Source organism: Euwallacea fornicatus, chromosome 5 (assembly GCF_040115645.1).
Source record: "Euwallacea fornicatus isolate EFF26 chromosome 5, ASM4011564v1, whole genome shotgun sequence".
Lineage (NCBI taxonomy): Eukaryota > Metazoa > Arthropoda > Insecta > Coleoptera > Curculionidae > Euwallacea > Euwallacea fornicatus.
Window position 1 is genome coordinate 3,742,640 of NC_089545.1, and position 25,147 is coordinate 3,767,786.

The 25,147-nt window shown below is 36.3% G+C and overlaps 2 protein-coding genes across 4 annotated transcripts in view; one reads left to right on the top strand and one right to left on the bottom strand.

Moving 5' to 3' along the window:
- Nlg2 (Neuroligin 2) overlaps positions 1-25,147 on the bottom strand; it is a 172,584-nt gene that overhangs the window by 69,625 nt on the left and 77,812 nt on the right. For both annotated transcript variants that reach the window (XM_066282877.1, XM_066282878.1), the window contains exons 3-5: positions 24,128-24,331; positions 22,863-23,035; positions 19,104-19,321 (exon numbers count right to left, since the gene is read on the bottom strand). In XM_066282877.1, the coding sequence (XP_066138974.1) occupies positions 19,104-19,321; positions 22,863-23,035; positions 24,128-24,238 (502 nt within the window). In that variant the 5' untranslated portion in view covers positions 24,239-24,331. The remainder of the gene's footprint in view (positions 1-19,103; positions 19,322-22,862; positions 23,036-24,127; positions 24,332-25,147) is intronic.
- LOC136339538 (uncharacterized) lies at positions 2,649-4,957 on the top strand. 2 transcript variants are annotated; one of them, XM_066282882.1, is made up of 4 exons: positions 2,649-3,002; positions 3,486-3,632; positions 3,735-3,857; positions 3,966-4,957. In XM_066282882.1, the coding sequence occupies exons 1-4, from the start codon at positions 2,976-2,978 to the stop codon at positions 3,978-3,980; spliced, it is 312 nt and encodes a 103-aa protein (XP_066138979.1). In that variant the 5' UTR covers positions 2,649-2,975; the 3' UTR covers positions 3,981-4,957. The 2 variants fall into 2 exon arrangements, 1 of the variants encoding a protein (XP_066138979.1); XR_010732155.1 differs by having other exon boundaries at positions 2,649-3,632; positions 3,716-4,957.

A 25,147-nucleotide genomic window follows, 5' to 3' on the forward strand; every position in this document is an offset into this window, starting at 1 on the left:
TTACCTACTTATATCTGTACCATCTTAATAAAATCCAGCTTTGTTGAAACTAATTAATAATCCCCTCGAAATGATCATTTCTAGTAAATGATGATCCTTAAATCAACATAGTTTCCTAACTTGAGGCAATTTCCTAAAGGGAAGCCTAACTACCACCATTCCATATATTGCATTTTCACGTCACCGGATTTTAATATTAGGCCTTAATGGCTGATTAAATTGAATAGGTTGGAATGCCGTTTTCAAACTTCTGACGCTTAAGCGAGCGATTATTATAATCGCTGATCCTATTATGGGAGAAGCTAATTTATTACGGCCGAGTGGAATTCAAAGGCGTATTAAAAGCTTCAAACAAACGCCAAAAATTAGGTGAGTGCTCTTTTATACGGTGTGATTGTATATTTAATCTACCTAAAAATACGCAGATGCCGTTAAAATCGACCTTCGAACAAAGAAGTGAGTTTCTTTTATTCTACAAAGCAATTTTCTAAAACCTCTTGCTCAATTTCGCCTATTTGCCAGACCGTGAAAGCTCCTTAACAATTTAGAGGATGCAGTTTAGGTGGAAATGGCAGCGTCACCCACTGCATGTGATTGTCACTGAGCTTTAATGGGGCATAGATTGAACGCAAATTACGATCAGTATTGCCAAATGAAACGCATCAAAATGACGGTTGTTCTAGTGTTAATTACAAAATACCTTTAATACCGTTCTACGAAATTCGATAAGTCCTCTTGGTCGATGAGTGAAGTGATGAAGGTTTTTTCTCTTCATGAATAGATCCCTCGTTCTTATGCCACCCTTTGTACATCCCCCATTATACAGTAGCATTTTCAGTGCTAAGCACAGAAATTTTAATGGGTGCAAGCAAGAGACAATTAGGCGATTGATAAGTACGACGGAGACAGGCCACCGTTTCCCCTTCCATTGTCAATAATCGGCTAGCGTCCTTCAATCGGAACAAAAACAACACGAGATGGGCAAGTAAGTGTCAAAATAGAGTTCGCATTACTCTGCCGGTTCGCTGTCACCGGGTCCTGGGTGAAGAAGGCACTCTTAACGGAATAACGATTCAAAATTGCGCGTGTAAGGGCACCGCCTATAATATCTCTGTATTGTTCTATTTTAATGGTCAAATAAAACACATTTATGTAAAATGGTATATATTAAATATATATTATCAAAATTAGTGCACAATAAAATATAAGATAGGTAAATAAATCTAATTCCAGTATATTTGGTACGTGATGATAAAATCTTCGTTTAAAATGGCACTGCTCCTGTCGGGTAATTTGTCAGCGAAATTACTTTTTTTTAACCGCAAGCCGTCTTACTAGACGATAGTAGATATTGAAATCCCTTCTTTCCTAAATACGTCAAATTATATTATAAATATACTAATAAACTCGAAAGTACGGAAGAAGGAAGGGAATAGTTTCGGAAGGATAGAAAGGGATGAAACTTGAAACAGCGATATAAAATATTAGGTTCTTTTGCAGGCCCGAATCATTAAGTATGCACAATGAAAACATTTCTTTCGCACGCGCTTTTTCTCAGTTGTCGAACTGAAACCTGACGGTAACAGAATTTCAATTGGCAAAGAAACTATTATTTACTGAATATTCCTGAAGAATGAAAAAATGCAGTTCGCCAACAGTCTGCTCAGTTTCTGTAGATGGTTAGGCATGTTTCTCCGTGCTTTGTTGTTCTTCCAAGTAAGTTAGTTATGTTGTAAGGTATAGGTTACAAATACCTTCTGTTCTCTAAATTCCACATTTTTCCACATTGTTAACGGAGTATACCCACAGAAGGCACAAAGTTCGCGGCATCGTGTACAAAAAATATAAACCAAAAACGTCTCTCGGGCTCAAAATCAAAATTGCAAAGGCGGCAATGACAAATGTCAATTATGAGGTCACCAAAAGCCAACAACCAAGCAATATCATTGCCAGACACAGATAACATGAAGTTAAAATGAAACTTCCGAATTCCGATCGCAGCGCTCTCTAGGCGAAAGGCACCAAGTGTTCAACGCAGATGGCTGTGCGGAAGCAACAATATGCGGAACAAGGACAACAATAATTGTCAAAGGCGAACCTATTCGGTGATTTAGTTTTCCGTCTTTATTGTCTCTGCTCGCAAGCAGTACGCCTTAATCCAACTGTGTATGTAGTTTTATGTGATTTTGGAGAACGAAAATTACCCAAATATATGCAAATTTGAATGCATCCTTCGAGAATAAATTTTAATGTCGCCTTACCTCTACAATCACCACGGTAAAAATAGTATTTTTAGAACGCATCAAGTGAAAAACAAGCCCTTTTTGTGATATGATTCGTCTTTGGATTAACACGTACTACTTACGAGTCAATAACGGTAGCCTGTCTCTTTCGCACTTAACAATTCCCTAATTACTTTTTGCTCGCACTCACTCAAAACTCCATGTATATAGCAACAAAAAAGTACTGTACTGTATTGTATAAACCCAATATTGTTATTAAGTAAGAAAATTACAATTAAATCTACTAGGCCACAATTGAACAATATAGACGTAAAATTGCACATCGATAGGTATATAGGCTAAGATAAACACACACTATTTGTGAAGTTGTCTTCACCATTCGCCCATTTTAAGCGACTCGCTTAATAACCTGCTGATTGACATTTAATGTCAACCGGTTTTTGGAAGTTGACTACGCCAATAGAGGAGATTCGATTGGTACGTCTTAAAATAGGAAGAGTCAGAGGTTTAACAAACAATTTTTGAACGTGAAAAATTCTTTATGTAATACAGTTATTGGTTGTCTTTTGGCCACACCTGAGACAATTCTCAATTAATGTTGGATCCCGATTTTATCGCTGAGTTTCAATTTTTCAGTGGCAATCGCTTCGTTACCTACATACAGTTCATGAAAGTTCTTTTGCTATAAGCAGCTTTACTACACTTGTACGGTAAAAATGTTCGACGCGCACAATGCGAAGTTGGGACTATAGACATGAGGTAATAAAATATTTTACTGTACGCAAATATTTAATTGAATTTGAAGAAGTTAACAAAATTAACAGACATGCGCTCGTAGAAAAACATTGTACCGAACACGTTGGCATGTGTTTTTACCGTACTGGTTTGCTAGCCGATCTCCGTGTAGTAACTACCTAATTACCCTACTTACTGTATAATAAACTATTACAATTAGCTTGTTTTGTGGGCTTCGTTAAGATAAATTCTCAAGGCGCACCTAATTAAACTACATACATATATACTTTTTACTAAATTGAGACATCTCACTTGATTCATCACATTTTCGGGAAATTATGACAAATGGAGAACTACAGCCTTTTTTCGAGATCAGCGTTCGAAATATTATTTCCAGTTGAAGTTAAGCAAGAACATGTTTCCCAGAGGATTTCTCAGTTTTGCTTTCTTTCGAGAAACCTGCCCTATACGTGATGTTTACTAAAAGAATTTTCTGGTCAATTAAAGGATGTAGCGATCGTGAAAACAAATCTATTCTACGTGGAATACTGGATGAGACCTTCAGAAGGGAAAAATAGCGAGATTTTAGGAAAACAATGTTTTTTGTACCAAATTAGATGTCGGGTGAAAATTCTAATCTCCGAGGAAATTCAGGTAGGTACACTTTTTTAACAAATAAATTAAGTCCTAATTAAGCTTCAAAAAATGTCTAATCACACTTTCAACAATGCTTAAAGCATTTTGTTTTAAAAGCAGCATTCTCGAGAAATCTCGTATTCCGTCTGGAAATACTTGAAAAGGGGCAACAATCAGGTGGTGCACATGATGAAACTGAAGGATACTCGAAAAGCTTTATTTTCGCACGTTACACCTGATTATGTAAGCTGAAGTGTGAGTTCTCTTCGTGTCTACATTTCCTGGGCTTTCTTTGTGCAATTTGAATTATTCAAGAAAGTTTGCTTGTAAATATTACTTATTTTATTTTAGATTATGAGGGATTAGATAAGCAGCATAACCACTTTAAGTAGTAATTAAATCAATTTCAAGTGTGATCTGCAAAATTCAGACAAAGACTTTTCAGTTGGCAATGTAGGTACCAACTTGTCAAGAATTTGTGTTTCATGAATTTTCACCATGAGAGGGCTAATCCAAAGTTTTAAAATTTAAAACAACTTTCAAAAGTATTGCCAAAAGCATCCATCTTCGAGGGGCTCAAACGAAAGGGCATAAATCGCGTAGGACACAGTTTCAAATGTGCACCCGTATAAGAGTTTTTTGGTCACAAGAATATACTGTTAATTAAAACTATTGATTACCAACTTTATTTCGGAACATTCGTTTGCGTATACCGTGTGCCGCTCAAACACGTCACACAGTTTCAGGAACTGTTTGTCAACACCAAAGCAATAAGAAACAAGTTTAAACAAACTTGGGTCTGCAAATTTTTGTTTGATAGCCTACTTCCAACTTATTTATATTCTTTCATAAATATCCATGTTGTGTCGGATGTTCATTGAAGGGTCGAGAAGCACCCATTGATCTTTCGGACTTCTCATCTCAGGGTAGGTGACGTATTGATGAAAAGGGCCATCTTGTCGCAGTTTTGTAAGTGTTTTGTAACTTTAATTCCCAATAACTTTTATCAAATTTTTAAAGATTTGCTGGGGCTGAGGGTAAGTGATAATTGTGCACGCAAATAAGAGTACCATTGTAGCCTCCTACTATAGGCAACTTTTCACATTTATCATGTAATTTTTCACTAAGTTTCCAAGAAGCTAATAAATTTCCAAGATATCTCAGTTCGGCTATAATAACTCACATCAAAACCCATCCCCAGAGATGCTGGCTCCAAATGAAAAAAAAAGACAACAATTGACTCACAGCTGTGGAAAATGTGATAAAGTTAGATTTACAACCTCTTTAATGGCACCCGGGATTCCATGCATTCTTCCACTTGTGACATAATAATAATTCAGCTGGTCCTCACATGCCGGCGGCCTGAAGTCGAGCCGTCAGTTCCGCAATGCTTGCAGTCTGTTACAACAAACACTGCAATGCACTACGGAATTGACGGCACAAACCCGGATGTAATATGTTACACGTCTGAGGACCCACTTGACAAGTCTCCATAGTCCTGTGTCGTCATGTGTTACAGGGTATGTCTGAAAATCTTGCATTGAAAAATAATATGGTTAGGTACAAAATTTGCAATATATGAGATCACTTTGAAGTAATACATCAGCAAATAGCTCTTTTTGTGAAGCCAGATTTCAAATTGAGTATTTAGGTTTATCGTAGTTGTATGAAGTTCTTTTGCTACCATTACAACTTCCTAAGTAAGGTTTTATGATGAGCTGCAGCAGTAAAATTACGCACATGTCCAAAAGTTTGGAATATTTATGATTATAATACGTATATCCCTCCGTTTTTCGATGAGACTAGAATTCGTCTGGTTTCTGATCCTAGAAGAAGGTTGGTTTGGAAGGCTCCAAGAAAACAAACCCGACTGGAAAATTGTCAGCCTCGTGTGCCTTTTGAGGGTGAAAAATTATTCAGGGTGTTATTTAAGTACGTGGCCAAACTTCAAGGGGTGATTCTGTGAGTAATTCCAAAACGAAAAGTTTATGTAAACATAGGTCCGATAATGCTTCGTTTTCAAAATAGAGTGTCAAAGTTTTGTTAAAAAATCGTTTTTTCGTAAAAATTTTAATAATTCTTTAAGCGATTTTATTGAAATTTGGCGGTGTTATTTATGGTTATTATTGTTATTTATGCGCCATCGACATTTTTAAACCTTTTATATTTTTTTCATTTTAAGCATGGCCACCGAGATAACCGGATTTAAATTCGTTAGATTTTTTAACAGGTAACGTTAAAAAAAAGTTCGACACTCCATATTTTGAAAACGAAACATTACCGGATCTATTTTAGTTCATTTATTTTAGTTTATCAAACTTTTCGTCTTAAGATGACTCAAAGAATCACCGCTTGAAATTTGGCCACACAGTTAAATAACACCCTGTATTTAGGCTTAGAAGTATGAAAGGAGTAAGTACTTCTTTACTAGAGCGAAAGATTTGTGGTATGGATTACATCGAGGAGGTTTAACGTCCAACTGTGCGTGTTGTCGACGTACAGTTGGAGAAGAGTTTATGTTTACTGATAACAATACACTTCCTATTCTAACCCCTGCAATGCAAAAGTATCTTGAGGAGAAAGGAATACAAAAATTATCGTGGCCTCCCAACTCTTCCAATGTGAATTGCATAGAACATGTATAGGATATGTTAAAAAGCCGCATTAGGAGAAGGAATAATCCACCTCTACCCTACGGAAATTTAAAAGAGCGAGGAATAGAGAAGAATTCCTCAAAAACATATTGATCATTTGATTGACAGCATGCCAAAATGGTTTGCAAGCCGGCAGTTGTAATACGGACTAACAACTCTTTTATATATTGCGATTTTCTACTTGAAATGAACATTTAAATTTAATTTTAACTAATGTAAAATTGTTCATATTAAATAAATATAACTTTTTGCAAATTATTTATTTAATTAAAACTTTATTTTATTCATCTGAATAGTTTCACCCCTTGTTTCTGCGAATAAACCAAAATGAATAAATACCACTTGAACCAGATTCCAAACGTTTGGAGATTTATACATAGATATATATAATTATAGGCCCTGTAGATCATAATAGATCTTCATCAATGCTGCTGCATTTAACAATTAGCTGTAATAACGGCATATAGACTTCTAAGAAGCTCAAAATGGAACGCACCATTAATTAGTTAGTCACATCATTTAGCTCATATCGATGATTATTAAAAATTTGAGTGAGGAATTGATCATAACTGCTGCCACGTGCTTGGAAAACTGAAAATGCTGAATCATCTACATTATCTCTATAAGCTACATCAAGAGATGCATCTATTAAATTATCCACATCTAGGCCATCTGCACAAACCAGTAGATCATTACAGCTTGTCTGACGTGTCTATTGAATACAAATTAAGGAAAATTAACTCACTCGTTAATTCAAGTTGTAACTTTACACTAACGACTCTAATATACAACGAATGCTTTGAGAACTGACAACAACTTGTTTCTCACTATTATAAAATTTATGTGTTTCCAGCGGAAATTCATATATTGAGCTGAAAAACCAAGCTTTTTCAGGAAGAGTGTGTTTCTCGGGTATAATAGAGTTACGGCTAATGTATTCCTACTCCATATTACCGTCACTAAGACATTACAAATCTGGAAAGAAGGCCTGCTGCAACTTTGACCAATGAATATTTCCAGATTTTTAACTTGTAAAGATTCATTTAACTCCAGCTAAAGTTCTTGCTATACAATCTGCATTAAACAAGATCGGAGTCGAGACTTGCTTAACTACCTACAATTTAATCCATTAGATTCATAATCTGCAATTGCCAAGTTAGTAATAATATTCAGACTACTGTACGCTATCTACGAAGATCAGTTTAATTATGAAAATTAGAACGCCAGTTTCACTATGAATATTCAGTTTATCTGCAAATAATCTCATTGAAACTGATTCCTTAAAATATGGAAAAATCGAGGTTAAGAGGGATTATTTTGCAAAGCAGAGCTTTCGATGTTAAATGCTGGAGCGTTTAGATACATGGTGTGTACATGTATCGTTTTGAATATAAAACACAATACCTTTTTCGCTGCTATGTGCGTGAAATTGTAATGAGTACAAGCAAGAAGCAATTAGGCAATTTATAAATGTGAGAGAGAGACAGGATATCATTTTCCCTTCCATTGTCAATAATCGGTTAGCGTTCGTTGACTTGCATGCAGTACGCCTCCATTCGAGGGTGGATTACTTTGCAAAAAGAACTTGTTTTTTAATTGATGAGTTCTGGAAATACCATTTCTATTTTGGTGTTTGTAGAAATAAGGTTAGATTAAAATTTATCATGGAATTTGTTCTAGAAGAACGCATTGAAATTTGCATGTATGCGCATAATATGCACCCTCTAAAATCACATAGAACTACACCCCTTCTCAGTTCAAGGCGTACTGCTTGCAAGTCAACGACGCTAGCCGAACGTTGACAATGGAAGGGGAAACGGTATCCTGTCTCTCTCTCTCGCATTTATAAATTGCCTAATTGCTTCTTGCTTGTACTCACTACAACTTCACGCGCCTGTGTCTCTCGCACTTATAAATAGCCTAATTGCCTTTTACTTGCACTCATTAAAACTCCATGAGTATATAGCGGAAAAGGTACTGTATATTAGATTTATAAGTAATAAATTTTCATATACCGGTCTGAAAAATTCAGTTCCGCATTCTCAAGTCTTCCCAAGACCTTCGAACTTGTAAAAATCGCTATACCATTAAAACTCCAACTCGGTTCAGCGCTTTAAAGTACAATATCCTTCTTCCATTGAATATGGGGAAAGCTTTCCTTCCCTTGCAGTGTATAAAATATTCTGATATAAAGTTTTGTCAACTTGCCGCGGGTGACTGAAATACTTTGTGACCGCAGGAAAATTCCGAACTCTCTTCCCGCCAAGTGCTTCCTGGCAATTTTCATACTTTATATCATATTTTATTGTGTTGTGTAAGAGAGGTGGCCGAAAATTGAGGAATGTATATCGTTTTCTTTAGGGTTTGCGTGGCGGAATTAATCTCTGAAACGTTTTAGAGTAATCACGGCATGAGAAAATTGGAAGCAACTGATCTAATGCAACTTTTGTAGGACGTTATGTGAATTTAATGTGTCTGCCAACCAATTTACAGATATTTCAGTTTTGCGGAGAATTAGTATAAATTCAAAAGACACCCTGAGTCCTTTGTTGAATATTTCATAAACATTTGTTGCTTTTAGAATTGGTAAAGTGTATTAATTTCCAAGGTCTAAATACGGCAACACAAAGCTTCTTGAAATGGTTCTATTATTTACATAATTTTCCTTTTAAATATTAAGTTAGTGAATGTCAGCATAGCGTAAAACTGGCATCTCTATTTCAATTATTCACGTCGCTAAATTCATTTTGGAGATCTGTTCAGAGAATTTCGAACAAAATTGTATCATTTGTGGGCTTTAAGTTGATTACTCATTACAAATCGGATTCCTCGATTTAACCTCAAATTCATTTCGTTATGATGCCTTCATTCAATTCACTTATGCATTTCACAATTAATTTATGCTAATTCGGTGTCTAGGTATATATGTACAGAAAGAATAGTTTAGTCATTTTAAAGGAATATCATCAGTTTTAGTTAAAGTGCCCAAATTGTAAAGTACATATTTCATAGAGGAGTAAAGTTGCAATTTTTCTAAACACAACATCGACACACAGGGGACTAAACTTTTAGGTTTTTATTCTCGAAAAATTTCAGATCATCTTCCCAAAGGGTTCTCAGTCCGGGGCCAGAACTCTTCAGGTGATCGATCTCTTTTTTATCAACCTAAAATTTTCTGCGGTATTTCAATATCTTATTTCATTTGGTCCATACACCTCTATTTAAATGTATTACCGAACTGTGTCAAGAACTCTCAATAATCTGAATCTGAATGGAGAATAGTGACACGGATCTATTTCGATATAAAGTCAATCCAGTGGGAAATTACCCAGTTGGCATATCGTTATAACCACTCGGGGATATTTCGAAATTGCTGATTGTGCGTCGCTTTTGTCGATGAAGCTCCCTATAGACCCCGTATTGAAGGTATATAAAAACATTCTCAATATGAGCCGTTATGCCGTTAAGGCAACAAGGGGAGGCTAAAAATATTCTCTTGCCATCACTATGTTCTAAAAAAATTTCAGAAAAAATTCATATTGTGAGATTCAATAGCAAGAGAATTATTTTGAGTGCGCTTAGTATGTTAAACCTCAAAACGTTCATTCTTTCTGTCACCCTGTATTCATCATTAGAAGTGCAAAGGTTTCCAGTGGGCTAAACCCTTTGTGCTCAAGAAAGGCCAAGTGTTAAAAGAAAGGAACGAGGATTCATAGATACTCTCAAAGGGTGCTTTGATGTTTTATTACAGCTTCTTGTGATGTTTGAGATTTCAAAATCTCAGGATTTTCCAAAGTTTTTATAAATATGTTCCATGCGTTTGAAGATTGTTCATTTTTTATTTTATTTTATTTTATTTGAGAATAAAAAATGAGAGTACATTTCAAAATGACTGTAGAACAAGACAAAATCAGAAGATTAAGAAATAAACTCAATGTTAGCAGATTTTTTAAAAGAGAAAACGCACTACATTAAGAACCAACGAAGACAAAATCTCAAAATGAAAATGAACACATGAAAAATTAGATATAAAAAATTCCTTGCGAAAAGGAGCAATTTTAGTGGCGGAACCTCTAGATTCTTAAACAGGGAGGTCAAACTGCATCAACACTACAAAAAAATAGAGAACTTGATAGGTTGAAATATATGCTAGTATGAGTTTGATAATCGTTACAAAATTAAATGGAACTATGTTGCATCATTACCAAGGAACCGATGTTAAAGACGTATATAATCAAAGAAAGTTCATATATTTCACTTAATGACGGTATGACCTGTTGTTTGGTAAGCATGGATAACACTTGGTTAGCTACGCCTGAACAAAAAATCGACCTCGGACTTATGAGATGAAACTAAACACTAACGGCTACCACTTAGAGTAATCACCAAAACAGAAAATAAGAGATAAAAATTACCGGTTAAATTGGATAGGATGATAAAACGTCAATTACTTATTACAAATATAGGTATTGAAAGAATGGCCATGACTCATGGAAAAAAACTATCATATCCTTAATGGTAGAGAACAGGAATTTCCATGTGTGGCACCTTTCATGGTTCGTTTGTATCCTCAAATTTTCATTTTTGTATTAAGTGCTCCTTAGTGCTAAACACGGTGAAAAATTTATCATTGAAACATTAACAGGGGTTGTCGTCGAAGCCCCAAGAAAAGGGCGCATATTACTCTTGGTTAATGTTAATTGAGAATACTATGCAATTTTACCTCTCCAACAGTCCCTGCTTGTGTGCAAAGCCTTCTTCCGAAAAAAAAAGGTATTTTTTGTAGTCAAAAATAACTATTACGTTAGCCGCGTTTTCCGGAGGAAAATAAACACAATATAATTTGTTGCTTGAATTAGTGTAATAATTCGTTTTTCAAAATTACTTTTCTCAAAAAAAGTGAAAAACCACTTCTCCATAGCATACAATATTTTATATTGAAGTTAATTTTCTCATTTTCGAGATCATCAAGCATCAATAGTTGCCTAATCTCTCTCAAATGCCAAAATAATAATTCAAAAGGGCCCTTTGTAAAATATAAAGGGTAAATTAGGTAAGGGAAACCCTTAACCAGTGTTATAACTGCGACAGGCAGAAAATTTAAAAGCGGTATGTTTTGATTCCAGATAAAAAGCAATTCCGAGAAAATACGGGTTTAACTTCTCATGCTCGGTTATTTTGACTCTGTTGTTGGCACTCTCGACAATTCAAATCTGAGGGAAATGGGCAAAATGAAAATATAATTTTGTTTGTCCGTTCTTGTAAGTTCCGCGTTTCTTTCGTAAATACACCGACACGGCTTGGTGGAATATGAACATGTTTACACAATTTTTAGTCTAGTGGAAAGCAGATAATACGCCAAAAATACCCGGGTACGATTTATGCACTTTTTAGAGAAATACCAATTTTTTTCTAGTATATGGTTTCCTATGCTAATGTAAGCTAAATAATAAGTTAATTTGCATGGATACGGGAAAAATGGCGTACACAACTCGCAAGAAAATTACCTAAAACACTCGCGTGCTTATATTCCTCGCTTGCGGCTCGTGCGTAAAAAGTGACGCTCTTCGTCAGCTACATAATAGTTTTTTTTTGCTGCAAGCGAAGCGTTCTGTAATAAACGAAGAACGTAACTCTTAACGCACGAGCGCGATATGTTACGCATGAGTTGCAGGCTAAGATGGTAATCACCCATATACAATGAAAAATTTCCTTGTAAATTGTGTACATTATTTTTGCCACGACTATGGACCATATGCAAAAAAATCAATACAAAAACGCCTACCTGACTAGATATCGGACTCGGAACGATATCGCAGCAGAAGTCGGGCACTCCATAAAAAAAATACGATATAGGGGGAACAGGGAAATAGTTTGCCGTGCACGACATTATGTTTTATTTTATAGTCTTGCAGTACCCATTAGAGACTCACAAGTTCCTAAGCTATTTTGTTGAAGTTAATAAACTGAATACTTGCTTTACGACTTAAACCTTTCATATGTAAACCTCTGCACCCACCTTTATAACTGTCGCCCAACTTTAAGACCAGATTTATGCAAGGTTTTAGTTCAAAAGGGCGTTTTCTCACGACTCTCCATAAAATTAAACATGTAGATGGAAATAACAGCCTCCGAAAACAAATGCTAACATACTCGTGTGTTAAGAGTTCTTAACGTATGCGGGTAGGAGGAAAAACATATGAATGATGAACACAGCGCAGTGAACCACTCTGGCGAAATGAATTATCACTATAACAATACAGGTACTGTTGTATTAGTGAAATAGGTAAAATATCAAGAAATCGCATGGAGCAACTCCAAAAGAGCAAGAAAATATAAATTTCAATAATATTCCGCAAAATGTCACGATATGTCACAGACGTCATCTGACACGACAATGATAACGATCAGGGTTAATCGTTTGAAACGTTTTCCTTTTACATCATATTTTTTGTTAGACGTTTTTGTTGAATTGATCCATGATCGTAGGAAGAACAGTGTAAATAACTCGCAAGAAGTTTCCTAACACACTCTCGTGATTGCCACCATCGTTAACGACTCGTGCGCCAAATGCCTTGCTCGCGTGTTAAGAGCTACTTTCCACGTTTGATTACATAACAAGCGAACAATTAACTCTTAAAACACGAGCGTAAAATTTTTACCATTTATTATCCCCCATTCGTGCAACAATTTAGGTTCTACCTCCACATTTCTGGCTATTTAGCTACATTTTAAATTTTTGAGTTAGCAGAGGCTTCAACCACCTTTGCGATCGAATGAGCCCGTTTGAGATAATGCATGCAGTAATAACAGAAACCCAGGCAAACTCATTTGAAACTACGGGAAAATTGACTTCGTCTAAAAATAATTCAACAAAACAAACACAAATTGAGCTATAAAACAACATATTGGTTTGCATAATCTACGAGTATGAATACAAGATAAGGAAACTTCCAGTATAACTCTGAGCCTCAATGGCCCCGAATTAAACGTAGAAATAAATATAAAAACTCACTTCATTAAAAAGTTTCGCTTAAAAAGGACACATTTTAGCAGATTTAATGATCATACCGATCCCCAAGGACTCGTGAGTTACTCGAGCACTTCGGGACATTCACACTAATTATTTCAAAGAGTGTAAATTGTTACTTTTGGAGAAATAACGTTGCTCGTTCGAAACTTTTCTTTATTGTTCCAAATAAAAGTCCCAAAAAAGACGACCAGATAAAGTGCTTTTGTAATTTTAATTACCGCTTCTTGGGATTGTTGAAAGGATATCTTTCCGGGTCCATTAAGGCTCAATTTTTCCTATAAGTGTGCCTATAGCATTCTAATTTCACAGAGAAGTCGCCTCTCTTGTCCTATGAAAAGGTGCTGGATGTAAGCCCATTCTGCAAATTATACAAAGCGCGTGTTAATTACGAGCCCTTAACAATCCACTCAAATTCCGTTTCAGACTAATGACAAATACAACGTCATAAATGTGTAACTAGTGGAAATTAGGCACTGCCACTGTCGGAGATTCATAATAGTTGTCTAATTCTGCTAAATTATGGCCAATACATGCGAGCCTTTGGCTAATATACCGGAATTGTTTATGTCAATTGGATTCTCGTATTAAAGGCACTGAACATATGTTTTAGATTATATGCGCGTTGCTTTGATCCGACTAGATCAAGGTGCGGCGACTGAGCGAACTTTCCATGATAAATATGTGCTTGTTGCTAAGGTCGGAGCAGTGGTTTTTGAAGGTTGACGACACGTTCAGCATTAAGCTTCTGTCTGGTTTAATTGAAAAATGAGTTACGTACCAGTCTTAGTGTTCAGGTATGCCTATAGTTATTGCCACGTATTTCTAATTATAAATGTGTCCCTCAAATTAATTTTTTTCTCTCAAGTAAGCTGATCGTTTTACTCTTATCTGAACTTTACTCCGTATTACACAAAAACCACTTTCATTAAACAAAAGTAAGAGGAAAATTTATGGTGAAAAACTATCAAGCCACGAGAATTTTCTTATTAATTTGCTTGAGAACCGCCCAAGCAGGGGTCCTTTCTTTTTGGAAGGAGCTTGTTAAAGTTCCTTACGCCTTTAATATAAATTAATTTATTAAAGGCCTCTCTAGTAGTGGATCAATATGGATTTCGGTAGGACGGGTTTAACCGTTCCTGTCCTGGGTATTATTCTGGATTTTTCTTATTAAGCGTTCTGATTAGCTGTCTTCGTAATTGAGAAATGACCTTTCTGCAATCGATCACTTAAGAGTTTTTTCAGATAAATTGAACTAGAAAAATATTTTTTTTCGTGTAGGTAAACCTTTCATAGAAGCGAGAGAAAATTCCTTTATAAAACTGAGCACGTACATCTTTCGCCTTAGTTTCGACAATTATTTATCTAAAGATGCTTTTTTGAATTGCAATTTCATCCCTTTGCAATATGATCAAGCTTAAGAGTAGAAAAGTCAATAACATCGTTAAACTCGAGCTGTTTTCAGGAACAAATGGCATCCTATTCCCGAAACTCCTTCCAACAGTGCGACAATTATTTATCCTCGTGTACTCTAAACAATCAACAAGCGCAAACAAAAGCTTCTTATTTCGCTCATTTTAACATGATGAATGCAACGCATTTCATTAAATGTGTAATTAATTCAAATTTTATATATTTATAAACGCCGATTGCAGTTTGGAGTATGGACGTTAGTAGATCTCATTTGTGTTTCGATAGGCAAGACAATAAATCCTGGCTAAACAGAAGACTCTTAGTGACATCGCCCCATAGCGGAGCCAACTGTTTCACGTGAAGAGTGAATATTTTATCGGAGTTGAATGGTAAGGGGTTGTTAGTACGTAGTGTTGCCTCCACCGGAAATTTATTAATGTTTGATTTTATTTCAGCTAAGTTTACGAGTTAGTCTTGTTCTCACGTGTTCCCTGATAGTCGTATTCCCGCGCACCCCTTAGATATTTAAATCTAAGCGCCCAGGCTTCGCCACTCTCGGTCACGACAGCAACTTTCCCTGTCCCGAAGAAAACCCGGGAGTCATTACTACGTTCATAAAAGCAAACCCACATGTCCAAATTAATTTTTTGCGTCTCTTGTGACTGGACAAATAGTCATTCATTGCCACTTTTACAGACTTGAGTTCATTTACCGTTAGCGGCGACAGACTTCCTTTAAAATGAGCCAGTTACGTTACCCTTCGGCAACGACTATTTATTTTGCGCAATTTTGTAAAATATTCGAGTTATCTCCAATAGTTTCCTAAAAATTAACTAAAAATATATTTTTCCATCGTACGCCATGTGTGACAGAGACACTGCTCTGAAGAATGCCTCGCTGAATTCTAATGGGGAATAAGTGCTTGCAGTGAACCAATAATATACAGGGTAACGGATAAACCGGTATCGATACAAAAACGTTCGAACGCGTACATTGTGACTGGTTTGATATTGTAGATAAAATAACTAGAACTTCAATTTATTTTTAAATTTCCTCACAGATTTGGGTCACAGTCAATACCCCACAAATTTGCTTAAATCCAACACGATGGCAATAGAAGCAGAGAAATCCTCCATGTCTATTCGCCACGTCTTCAGCGTCACGGACCTTTCGAGAATAGCGGGATAAATAAAAGCCGGAATTTCAAAAGAAATGCAACTTCATTTAATACGTGACGCGTAATAAGAAACAAAGAATAAAAAAGTGGATATTGCAGTTATACGAACCTTATTAACTATGGAAAAAAGAACGCAAACATCTCTGGTGAATAGCTAGAAATAAAGTATTTCGCTACATTTTGTGCTGCAGCCAATTATATGAGAGTTGCCAGCGTCTTCTTTTCAATCTGTGTCACTGTGTAGATCCGCACAAATAAATAGAATTCTGCTATTGTACAGGGTGTTTCGAACCTATGGGATCAAACTTCTAGGGATGGTTCAGTGCAACAATAGCAGACATGCGAGTATAAGAACCCGTGTCCGCAAATGTCTCCCTGAGGCGCCACGGCCCTTTGACGCTTTAAGAGAGTCACAGTGGCGGCCGGAAGTTTGGAAACTTTTGCTGAACTCAAATATTTATTAAAAACGACACCGATTTTTTTTTAACGTTTTGTTTGTTAATATAACTTTCCCAATAAGGGTCGAGTATTTATGAAAAAATAAACAAATGTTCCAATCTAAAAATAATTACAGGGAATAATTTTATCCTTGAGTGACAAAAGTTTGGAAACTAATTTAAAAAAATAAAATTATTAAGAATAAAAATTTGTTAAAAAAAAAACTCAATATTTTGTGGCATGTCCCTTAGCTTCAATCACAACAGAACACTGTTTTTGCCCCGAATCCACAAGATTTCGACATAAACTAACAGGGATTGCCTTCCACGCTCTTTGAACAACTGCAAGTAATTGTGTATTGTTGGAAACGTCAGAAGTACGGATTCTCTTCTCTGCCTCATGCCAAAGGTACTCTATGGGATTAAGGGCAGGTGATTAAGAGGGCCACTTTAAAACGGGAACATTATTTTCTTCCCTTTAGTTTTTTACCAAAGACGAGGTGTGCCTTGAATCGTTATCATGTTGATAAATCCACTGGAGAGGCATTTCCTATTCTGCAAATTGGAGGCATATGATTCTCCAGTATCTCTTTATATTTAAAGCGATTTATAATAGTATAAATAGCCACTAGGTGATCTAATTAAGGTGCGGAAAAGCAACCCCTCACCATGACATTACCGCCACCATGCTTCACGATAGGAATTTTATACTTTTGTTGAAAAATCTACTTGTTACGGTACTGTATTCCACCGTTTCCAAATAGTTGGAATTTACTTTCATCGCTGAATAAAACAGTACTTCATTTTGTCGCTATTCAGTTCAGATAGTCTTTTGCAAACTGCAAACGGGCTTTGCCATTTCTTTTAGAAATTAGAGGTTTTTTTCAACAAGCTTCCGTCCGTAAAGTCCTAAATTGTTTAACGTCCTCTTTACAGTTCGTATTGACACTTTAATGTCATAGTTTATGGACAATTCTTTCGTAATGTCAATGTCCGTTAATCTCGGATTTCCAATTGATAACTTTTTGATTATCCTTTTAGCTGTTGCTGAGAACTTTTCAGGTCTGCCACATTTATTTCTATCGTTAGAGATATGGTCTTCGCAACACTTCTTCAAAATCTTGGAAATACGAATTTTTGGCAATGGCAAGTTTCTTGAAACGTCGATTACACCCTGATCCCTTAAATGTACCTTTACCATTAGTTTCTTCAATTCGCTCAAAAAACATTTAGTTTTTTAAGCGATTTTTTTAAGGCATTTTGCTTTACTGAAGAAAGAATAATTTGCCACGTTTACCAGATATAAACAAATAATAATCTGTTTTTAAGATCGGTTCTCAAACTTTTGCCCATCGACAAAATGAAAATAAATAATAATAACATTCCTTGGAATAATTGTGTGATCACTTCTGACGATTCATTGTTAAATCAATCGTCACAATATTGTGCGATATTATTTTATCGAGCTTTAGACAAATTCAATAGTTATATTAATATAAATATAGATCACAAATTGGAGGTAATTAGCCATTAAGAATTTTTTGCCCTAAAATAAATAAAGTTTATTTTTAGTTTAAATTTTGTATTGTTTTTAAACGGAATTTGCTAAGTTGAAAACGAAATTGAATTATAAATACTTTTTTGTTATTGATATTTAAGAACATGGCTATATCTTTATCACTATACTAAATAAAATTGATTTTTCATTAGGAATACTAAAATAATTCAGAATTAAGTAAGTCTCTTTTGGCCGCTACTGTATATACGAAAATGTTTTTATCGAGTTTTGGTACGTTTCATTTTAATTTACTTGTTCAAACTAACACCACGGCAATTGTTAAAAACGTCGTCCAGAGACTATATGTCCCCACAGAAGAAATTTAAAGGTGTTAGATCGGGTGACCCAGGAGGCCACGGAACTGGACCGCTTCTGCCGATCCAAATACTGACGGCATTGAACAGAAAAGTGTGCAGGCGCACCAGCATTTTACAGCCACAATTGCTCTTGAAACTCTAATGGAACGTTTTGAAGAAGGTCCGGTATGAGAATAAATAATATAACTTGATAAAATACATTTTTGCTCAAAGTTGTCTTAAAGTGCCGTAAAGCTGTAGCGACTAGAGAGACGTTTGTGGATACGAGTTCTAACACGCAAGATGTTGCCTATTGTTGCATTGAACAATTCCTAGAAGTTTGATCCCAGAGTTCTGAAACACCCTGTATTATGTAAATCTTTAATTTTGTGAATTATATCAATGTCTCTCTAATTCACATTTTAACAACATTTGAGGATCGATTTCGTTCTATTATTGAACTTCATGAATTTGTCAGTTCACAGTCAATTTCCAATATCCCAAAGATCTAATTTGAAATGCACTATTGTTCCTAAATAAAGTTAAATAGGCTTCAGTGCATAAAATGATCGTGCAAGCAAATCGCTTTGAGTCTAAACATCGCATTAATGTGTTTCGGATCATCGGTTGCGTTTGACGTATTGTGATCATAATAATGCTATTTCGTCCATTCGCTAAAGAGTGATAGTCGTGTCTACAGAAATATATTTTCAATTCCAACAGAAAATTTTATAGGTTTGTGACGGAATTGTAGGATTATTGCATTTGTCGGGTAATGTACTCGTTGATGTAACGGGCGAAATTGAGCAGGAAATAAATCTCCGGCAGGTACATTTAATCATATAAATTCCTGGATATTTTCTGTTCCAGACAAAGTGCGCAATATACGTCGAAATGCAATGGACAATAATAAATTTCGCTCACCTGTTCTGGGCACGTAGAGGTTGAGATACAAGCAATCCTCGCTCTGATTAGTCAGGAGGGGAAGCAGTTTTTCGAGATACAACAATCGACCGCGCGGAAACTCCAAGAGAGCTTCGGAACGATTACCGATTTCCGGAGGCCTTTGGGGGCATACGGGACCGAAACGATCCGCCAACTTTGTATTTTTCCAAGTGGAAGGAGTTACCGGAGGCATGTACCTGGAATAAATAAAAAGATGGTTAGCAAAATTCAAAAAGACAGAAAAAGATGTCAATAGAAAAAAAAAGAACAAATTCGTTTTGGGGTGGTAATATGGGGTTGGGTAACATAAAGGGTCCCCCAGATATATTTTTTTTAATCAACGCCTCCAAGGAGTCACATAAGTATAAAATTACATGATCTTCCGGAATGTTGGATATTACCGCCAAACTAATCAAGATCTTATACTGGGAATATAAATATTGCATCATCACAAGCAACAGTTCATTTCTGCTCAATGGATGCATGACTAACAAATTTGCCTCAATTTTTTGGGACGCCCCTTTCAAATCTTTACACGTGATATGCAAAATGATTATCAAACTCCTCAGCATAGTTTTGAGAAATCTTGGATAGTCCTAGAAAAATATATCTGTGTATGCCTAGTCTAGTCTTCCCTTTCTTCTCGAATTTGCTCCTTAACGATTCGAATTCTGGTCACTTTCATCTTCCTTTCTTTCCTGCTATGAAGGAGTTTCTACCACATATCCCCTTAATTGTGTTAAATCGATTCATTACTTGAACAAAGTTATTATTCGACAATATAGCATGTATTGCAAGGAAGTTAGCACGTAGATTCATGGCAACGGGGCGTTAAGTAAAAATAATGCCTGTTAATTTCGTCACCTGCTTTAATCAATCAGTTTTGTCGCTAATCTTCTCCTGCAATATTTCAAAAAATTTGTCTCCTATATTAAATTAATGAACTTTTAGGTGCAAATAAATCCAAGCTGTTCGTTTAGAGTTTGAAACAATGAGTTTTCGATCAGCGGGCGTTGTTCTAACGCGCGATCATTAAAAACCTCGCGTTGAGGCGTAAAGGAAACGCGTTGATTAAGGGGGGAAAAACACATAGAACGCTTCTTTTTTTTAGGAATTTTATGTAATTATTATTGGCTACAATAACTATAAAGTACCTTTTTAAACACGAAACAATGGCAGCTTAGAATATACATGTCAAAAATCTGCGGCTCACTGTGGAGGTCGGTAAAATCACCTGCAGCAGAAACACTAAAAAACTTCGTTGGTTTTTGGAAAAACGCTTTGCACGAACCTACAAAGTTGGAAAAATTCCAAAAAAGGCAACGTTTAAAAATAGAGAGTGTTTTCTTTAGGGAAATATTGCTGATAATTTTTCTATAGCGTTAAACCAAAAATAATCGGAAGGTTCATGCAAAGGTCAGCGAGTTAAGAAACATTCTTTCAAAATGTGAGCAAAATGGGTCGATTATTGTGTACCGTGTGCAAAATTTTGGATTTCGAGAAAAACGCGTTTAAGGTTTTAGAGCGAGAAACGCCAAATGTGAGCATTCAAATTTTCATTGGTGTTACGAAAATGGCCTCCTAAACATATTTCAAGCAGATTTCCCCTTGACAAGTCCTCATATATCGGCAAAATGCTAATTTACACATCTTGCTGAAGAAGAAGTGGGTGGTTGGATCCTTCCGGTCCGAGCGTCTCCACTGCTTGCACGCTCCGCCCGACCTGACGCCAACGCACTTTTAACAAGAAATAATACTGAAGGAATCTCGAAGTCAGTTTCACAGTTTTATTAAAATATTCTAGAGATGTTTTCGTATCGCTTTAAGGAAAAAAACTCTCAAACTTTAAAACAAAATTTTTTCCAATAAATATTTTCCCTCTTAAGCCGCTGGCTACTTACCACGGTACACCTGACTGATAATAGGTACCAAACGAATTTATCCAAAACGTGCCTCTGATATTTCGGAGTCTTCCCGAGGATTTTTTTAACGATCACTTTTTTTACGCACCGTTGCCGTGAGCGACGGGACGTAAAGCTAAATAACCTGAACGAACGTCCGTTAATTGCGTAACAGAATTTTTTAACAGCTTTTGATCAAATAATTATGTTAATATTATTCCGCTTGCACGTGGAAGATTAAAAAATTATCATTTGTACGTAAAACTTTTCACGTACCCTGGGGCCGAAAGACAGATTGTGCCCTTGATCAAACTCCGGCCGCGGGCGTAATTGCTTTCTTGTTTCAGCCCTCTGCAAGTAAATAATCTATCATGTTCTAAGTACTGCAATGCAAAAGTTCTGAACTGATGTTAAAACAATAACAATGCAAATTACATCAGAAAGCTTTCTTTTCGTATTCCTTAGGAAAAAGCCATTAAATCGTCAGGAAACTTAGCAATGCCGGGCGGCTTTCTTCCGCTAACTTTTATAACTGGTATCAATTTTAAATTACATTTTATAAAGAAGATTTAATTTTTCGTCCTACCGGCCGGCCGCTTCCGACCTTTTTTTTTTATTTAATATTATTTACCGCTGGTGAAAATGAAACTTCGGAATAATTTTACCCCGCTACATTATTTTTGCGCTTACGTGGGACATTCGGTCATTAAGGTTGTCAACTAAACTTTAAATTTATTATAATGACAGGGCATTTCGCTTTGCACGAGGCAATTGTACAATCCCCTTAGGAATATTAGACTGTAATAGCGGCATTATTCTACTGACCGATATTGGCCGCGAGTTCCCAAATATAATACTCTTATTAGCCGAGCATATCATTTACATTTCATACATGGTAAATCAATTTATGCTGTTGATTATGCTGATTAATGAGAGACGACTCCTCACAATAGTGCAGTGATTTTCCTCCGATAGAAATGGACATTTTTTGAATGAACTGACATCGACCGATTCATTAATGAAGAATGTAGTTTGGTGCCGTGGGGCACGATCATGGATTATTTTGGTAAATACGCGATAAAAAAAAAAAAACGGACTAGAAGAGACGTTGCATGAAAAGGAACAGATAACAGGAAGTGAAATAAAAAAAAGTGATGAAATAAAAATCACTATTTGAGCAGCCCTTCAGCAAACTGCTTGATATTTATATTAATAGGTACTTATCCCGGAAATTCGAGCAGTTTGGTCTGATGCAAACAATGTGCGTAATGAATCGGCATTTATTGAATCAATTTTGCATAAACTGATTGGTATTCGCACAAATCTGGTGGAGCGTTCACTCCATAACGGGATTTCTATTATACAGTTTTTCGAAGAGGCATATTTGTTTTTCAAATGAGCTCACCGCAACAAACTGGATTTGACAGCTCATCACGAGGTCTCTCGCTTCTATATTGGCCTGAATTGAGTTAGTCGATAATTTGATAAATTTATTTATATTTGATTTAAGGGCTATCGTTTTATGGGGCTTTTTAATGCGGAATGCCGTGCGCATTGCACTGCATTTGGCGTGGAACTCGCAGCTGAATTAATAGAATCTCCCAGTGTCACACAATGGTGTGATTTAGCTTTGTCTTATAATCAAAACATTAATTGATTTTATAAAGGTGAAACGCCACCGTGCTCCGACGAGGAATTCGGTCTTTTGGAACAAATTAATCTCTAACACTCTTAATTATGCGCCGTTCAGCGAACCCGCTAACGTTATTTATGTTAACGATTAGCTAACTCGATGGCTATTTTTGTAATGTGTCAGTTCTCTATTGTTTAAACTCACCGTAAACTCCCAACAGGTGGTGTCGCATACGGTACTCCTAAAAACGCTTCCACTGGTGGATGTATGTGAATCATAACACCCCGTAAAGCACCGTATTTTGTCTTGACCACTCGCGTGCTATACTTGTGCACCAGCAAAGATGACCCTCCAGCATATGAAACCAGAGACGCAACCTGTAAAAAGAACACTTATTTCAAGCGAGCTGAACAACTACTCTAGGGAAATAGAGACAAGGAAAAAGGTTAAGAATCACCATGAAGAGAGTTTGTTCGTCTCTAACACTCTAGTCGTTCTCGTTTATTGTTTTCTCGAATTGATGAGACCCACTTCAGGCACTCACACCCGTAAAAATAACAAATACCATTGAAAAAAGGATTTCGGAAAAAGAGCTGCGATATAAAATTTGATCTTTTTGACGCAGCTCCCTCCATGTTATTCTTCAATTAGGGGAGTTTTTTCGTGCTGGTAAAATGTTAAATATATAATATAATTAAATATAAAATGCCTTGTTAGGCTTAAGCTGGGGACCGTGAAAAAGTGCTCCATCTGTAGTATTGCGAGTGATATGGGAAGTTTGCCAATTGAACGAGCCCTCATATCAAAGCGTCTTTACAATGTCTTATTTTCATCTGAGAATTATCGAAGACAAATATAAATGAGAGTATTCAGTTTTCTCCGAATGCCTGCAAAATTAACTGGAATTGTAAACATTTCGGAACAGTTTTTCATGGAGTTCTAAATTGCGCAACCCCCTAATTTAACCAAACTCGCTACTTCTAGAGTGTTCGAAATTCCCGTGCTGAATGTCCTTAGATTGGACACACTATATAGACGGATTCGGATTATGTTATCGTTGGATATCTCAATTGAGGTTCTGCAACTTTGGAAATGCACTTTTCGAGCGGACGTTTAATTCAGGATATTTGTGAAGACTATAACTCAACGGGCTCCCTCGCTTCAAGTAGTGAACAGTGAAAATGACTCACGTCGTTTTAAGACTAAGTCAATAATAGCGCGATAACGTGCTTTATTGATAAATTTTGTGCTTAATTGGTGTATTGCCGTTCTGCTTTCATGACATTCACAAAAGAGGACAAATTGACAATTTTAACATCCGTTTGTTTTAGGCCGCAAAAAGCCAGGTCTTCTAAAGTTGACTTACTAGGACCGACCAGGCTCAATTCATGCGCAGTCTCTCTCGGGATCAAATAATTAAGGACATTTTTTTCTCATTAAACGCACTCAAAATTAAGAAAATTACTTACCACCAAAATGCACGTCGCGCAGAACAACGCGGATGTGGAACTCGTCGACGGTTTTCCAATTGGCGGCGACGATAACGTGGTGGCGGCAATCGGCGACCTTAACCCATTCATGACGTCACGTTGAGCGTTTGCGGCGGGGGCGGCCTCGGCCTCTTCGCACCGAGCTCATGTTGACTTCGAAATTGCCCTTATTTTGTAATTCATCTGGAATAAATCAAGCCGGTATCAGTAACATATCGCAGTACCCGTGTTGATAATCTGAAAGGGAACTATCGCGATTGGTAAAACCTGGCCAGAAAGCAGACCATTGATCTATTAATTACGTTCCCTCTGTCGAACTATAAACAAACCCCAAAGCAACAAAGTAAAAAAGCTGTGTTTGTAATCCTTGTGATCGTATTGGATTTTAAAAATTTTAGCAATTAATTAAAGTATAACAAATTTATTGAAACGTAAAGTTAGGCCACAACGGACCATTAATCAAACATTTCCCTTCTTCCCCATACTCTTTTTCCTTTAGTATACTATAACTTGTATTATTTCGTATACAGCTTGATCCCGGGAGATATATATCAGGCCGTATCAACAGCTGAACACATTTCTTATGAGACACGCAATCTCACTTCTTGATATTGGGGTGGTCTGATCCTTATAATTTAATTAGGGATAAGCGAAATAAAGCCTCCATTTTATCGGAGATACCTATCGAGCTCTAGTTCGGCTTTAGACGCCTGAATAGCTTCACATTCCACTCTAACGCTGCACACTGCTCTATTACAAGGATAACAGCCCATTTGTTCTTATAAACAGGGTCGAGATAAGGACTAATGCTGTCTATTTTTAGCTTGATGAATTAAGAGGATTACAGATTGCACTACAATAAATGGGTTTATTGGGTATTAAAAGCCTATTGTCTGTAAGGGATTCCTCCTTTTCGTCTGTAATTTCATCTATTGTATAGTGATGTGTGTTGAAACACACTTACACCGAGTGTAACTTACCAGAACATTTCTTCCTCGC

Coding starts and splice junctions, on each gene's coding strand:
- LOC136339538 (XM_066282882.1), top strand. CDS start 2,976: ATGCGAAGTTGGGACTATAGACATGAG. Junction 3,003..3,485: donor GTTGGGACTATAGACATGAG/GTAATAAAATAT, acceptor GGTCAATTAAAG/GATGTAGCGATCGTGAAAAC. Junction 3,633..3,734: donor TAATCTCCGAGGAAATTCAG/GTAGGTACACTT, acceptor TTTTAAAAGCAG/CATTCTCGAGAAATCTCGTA.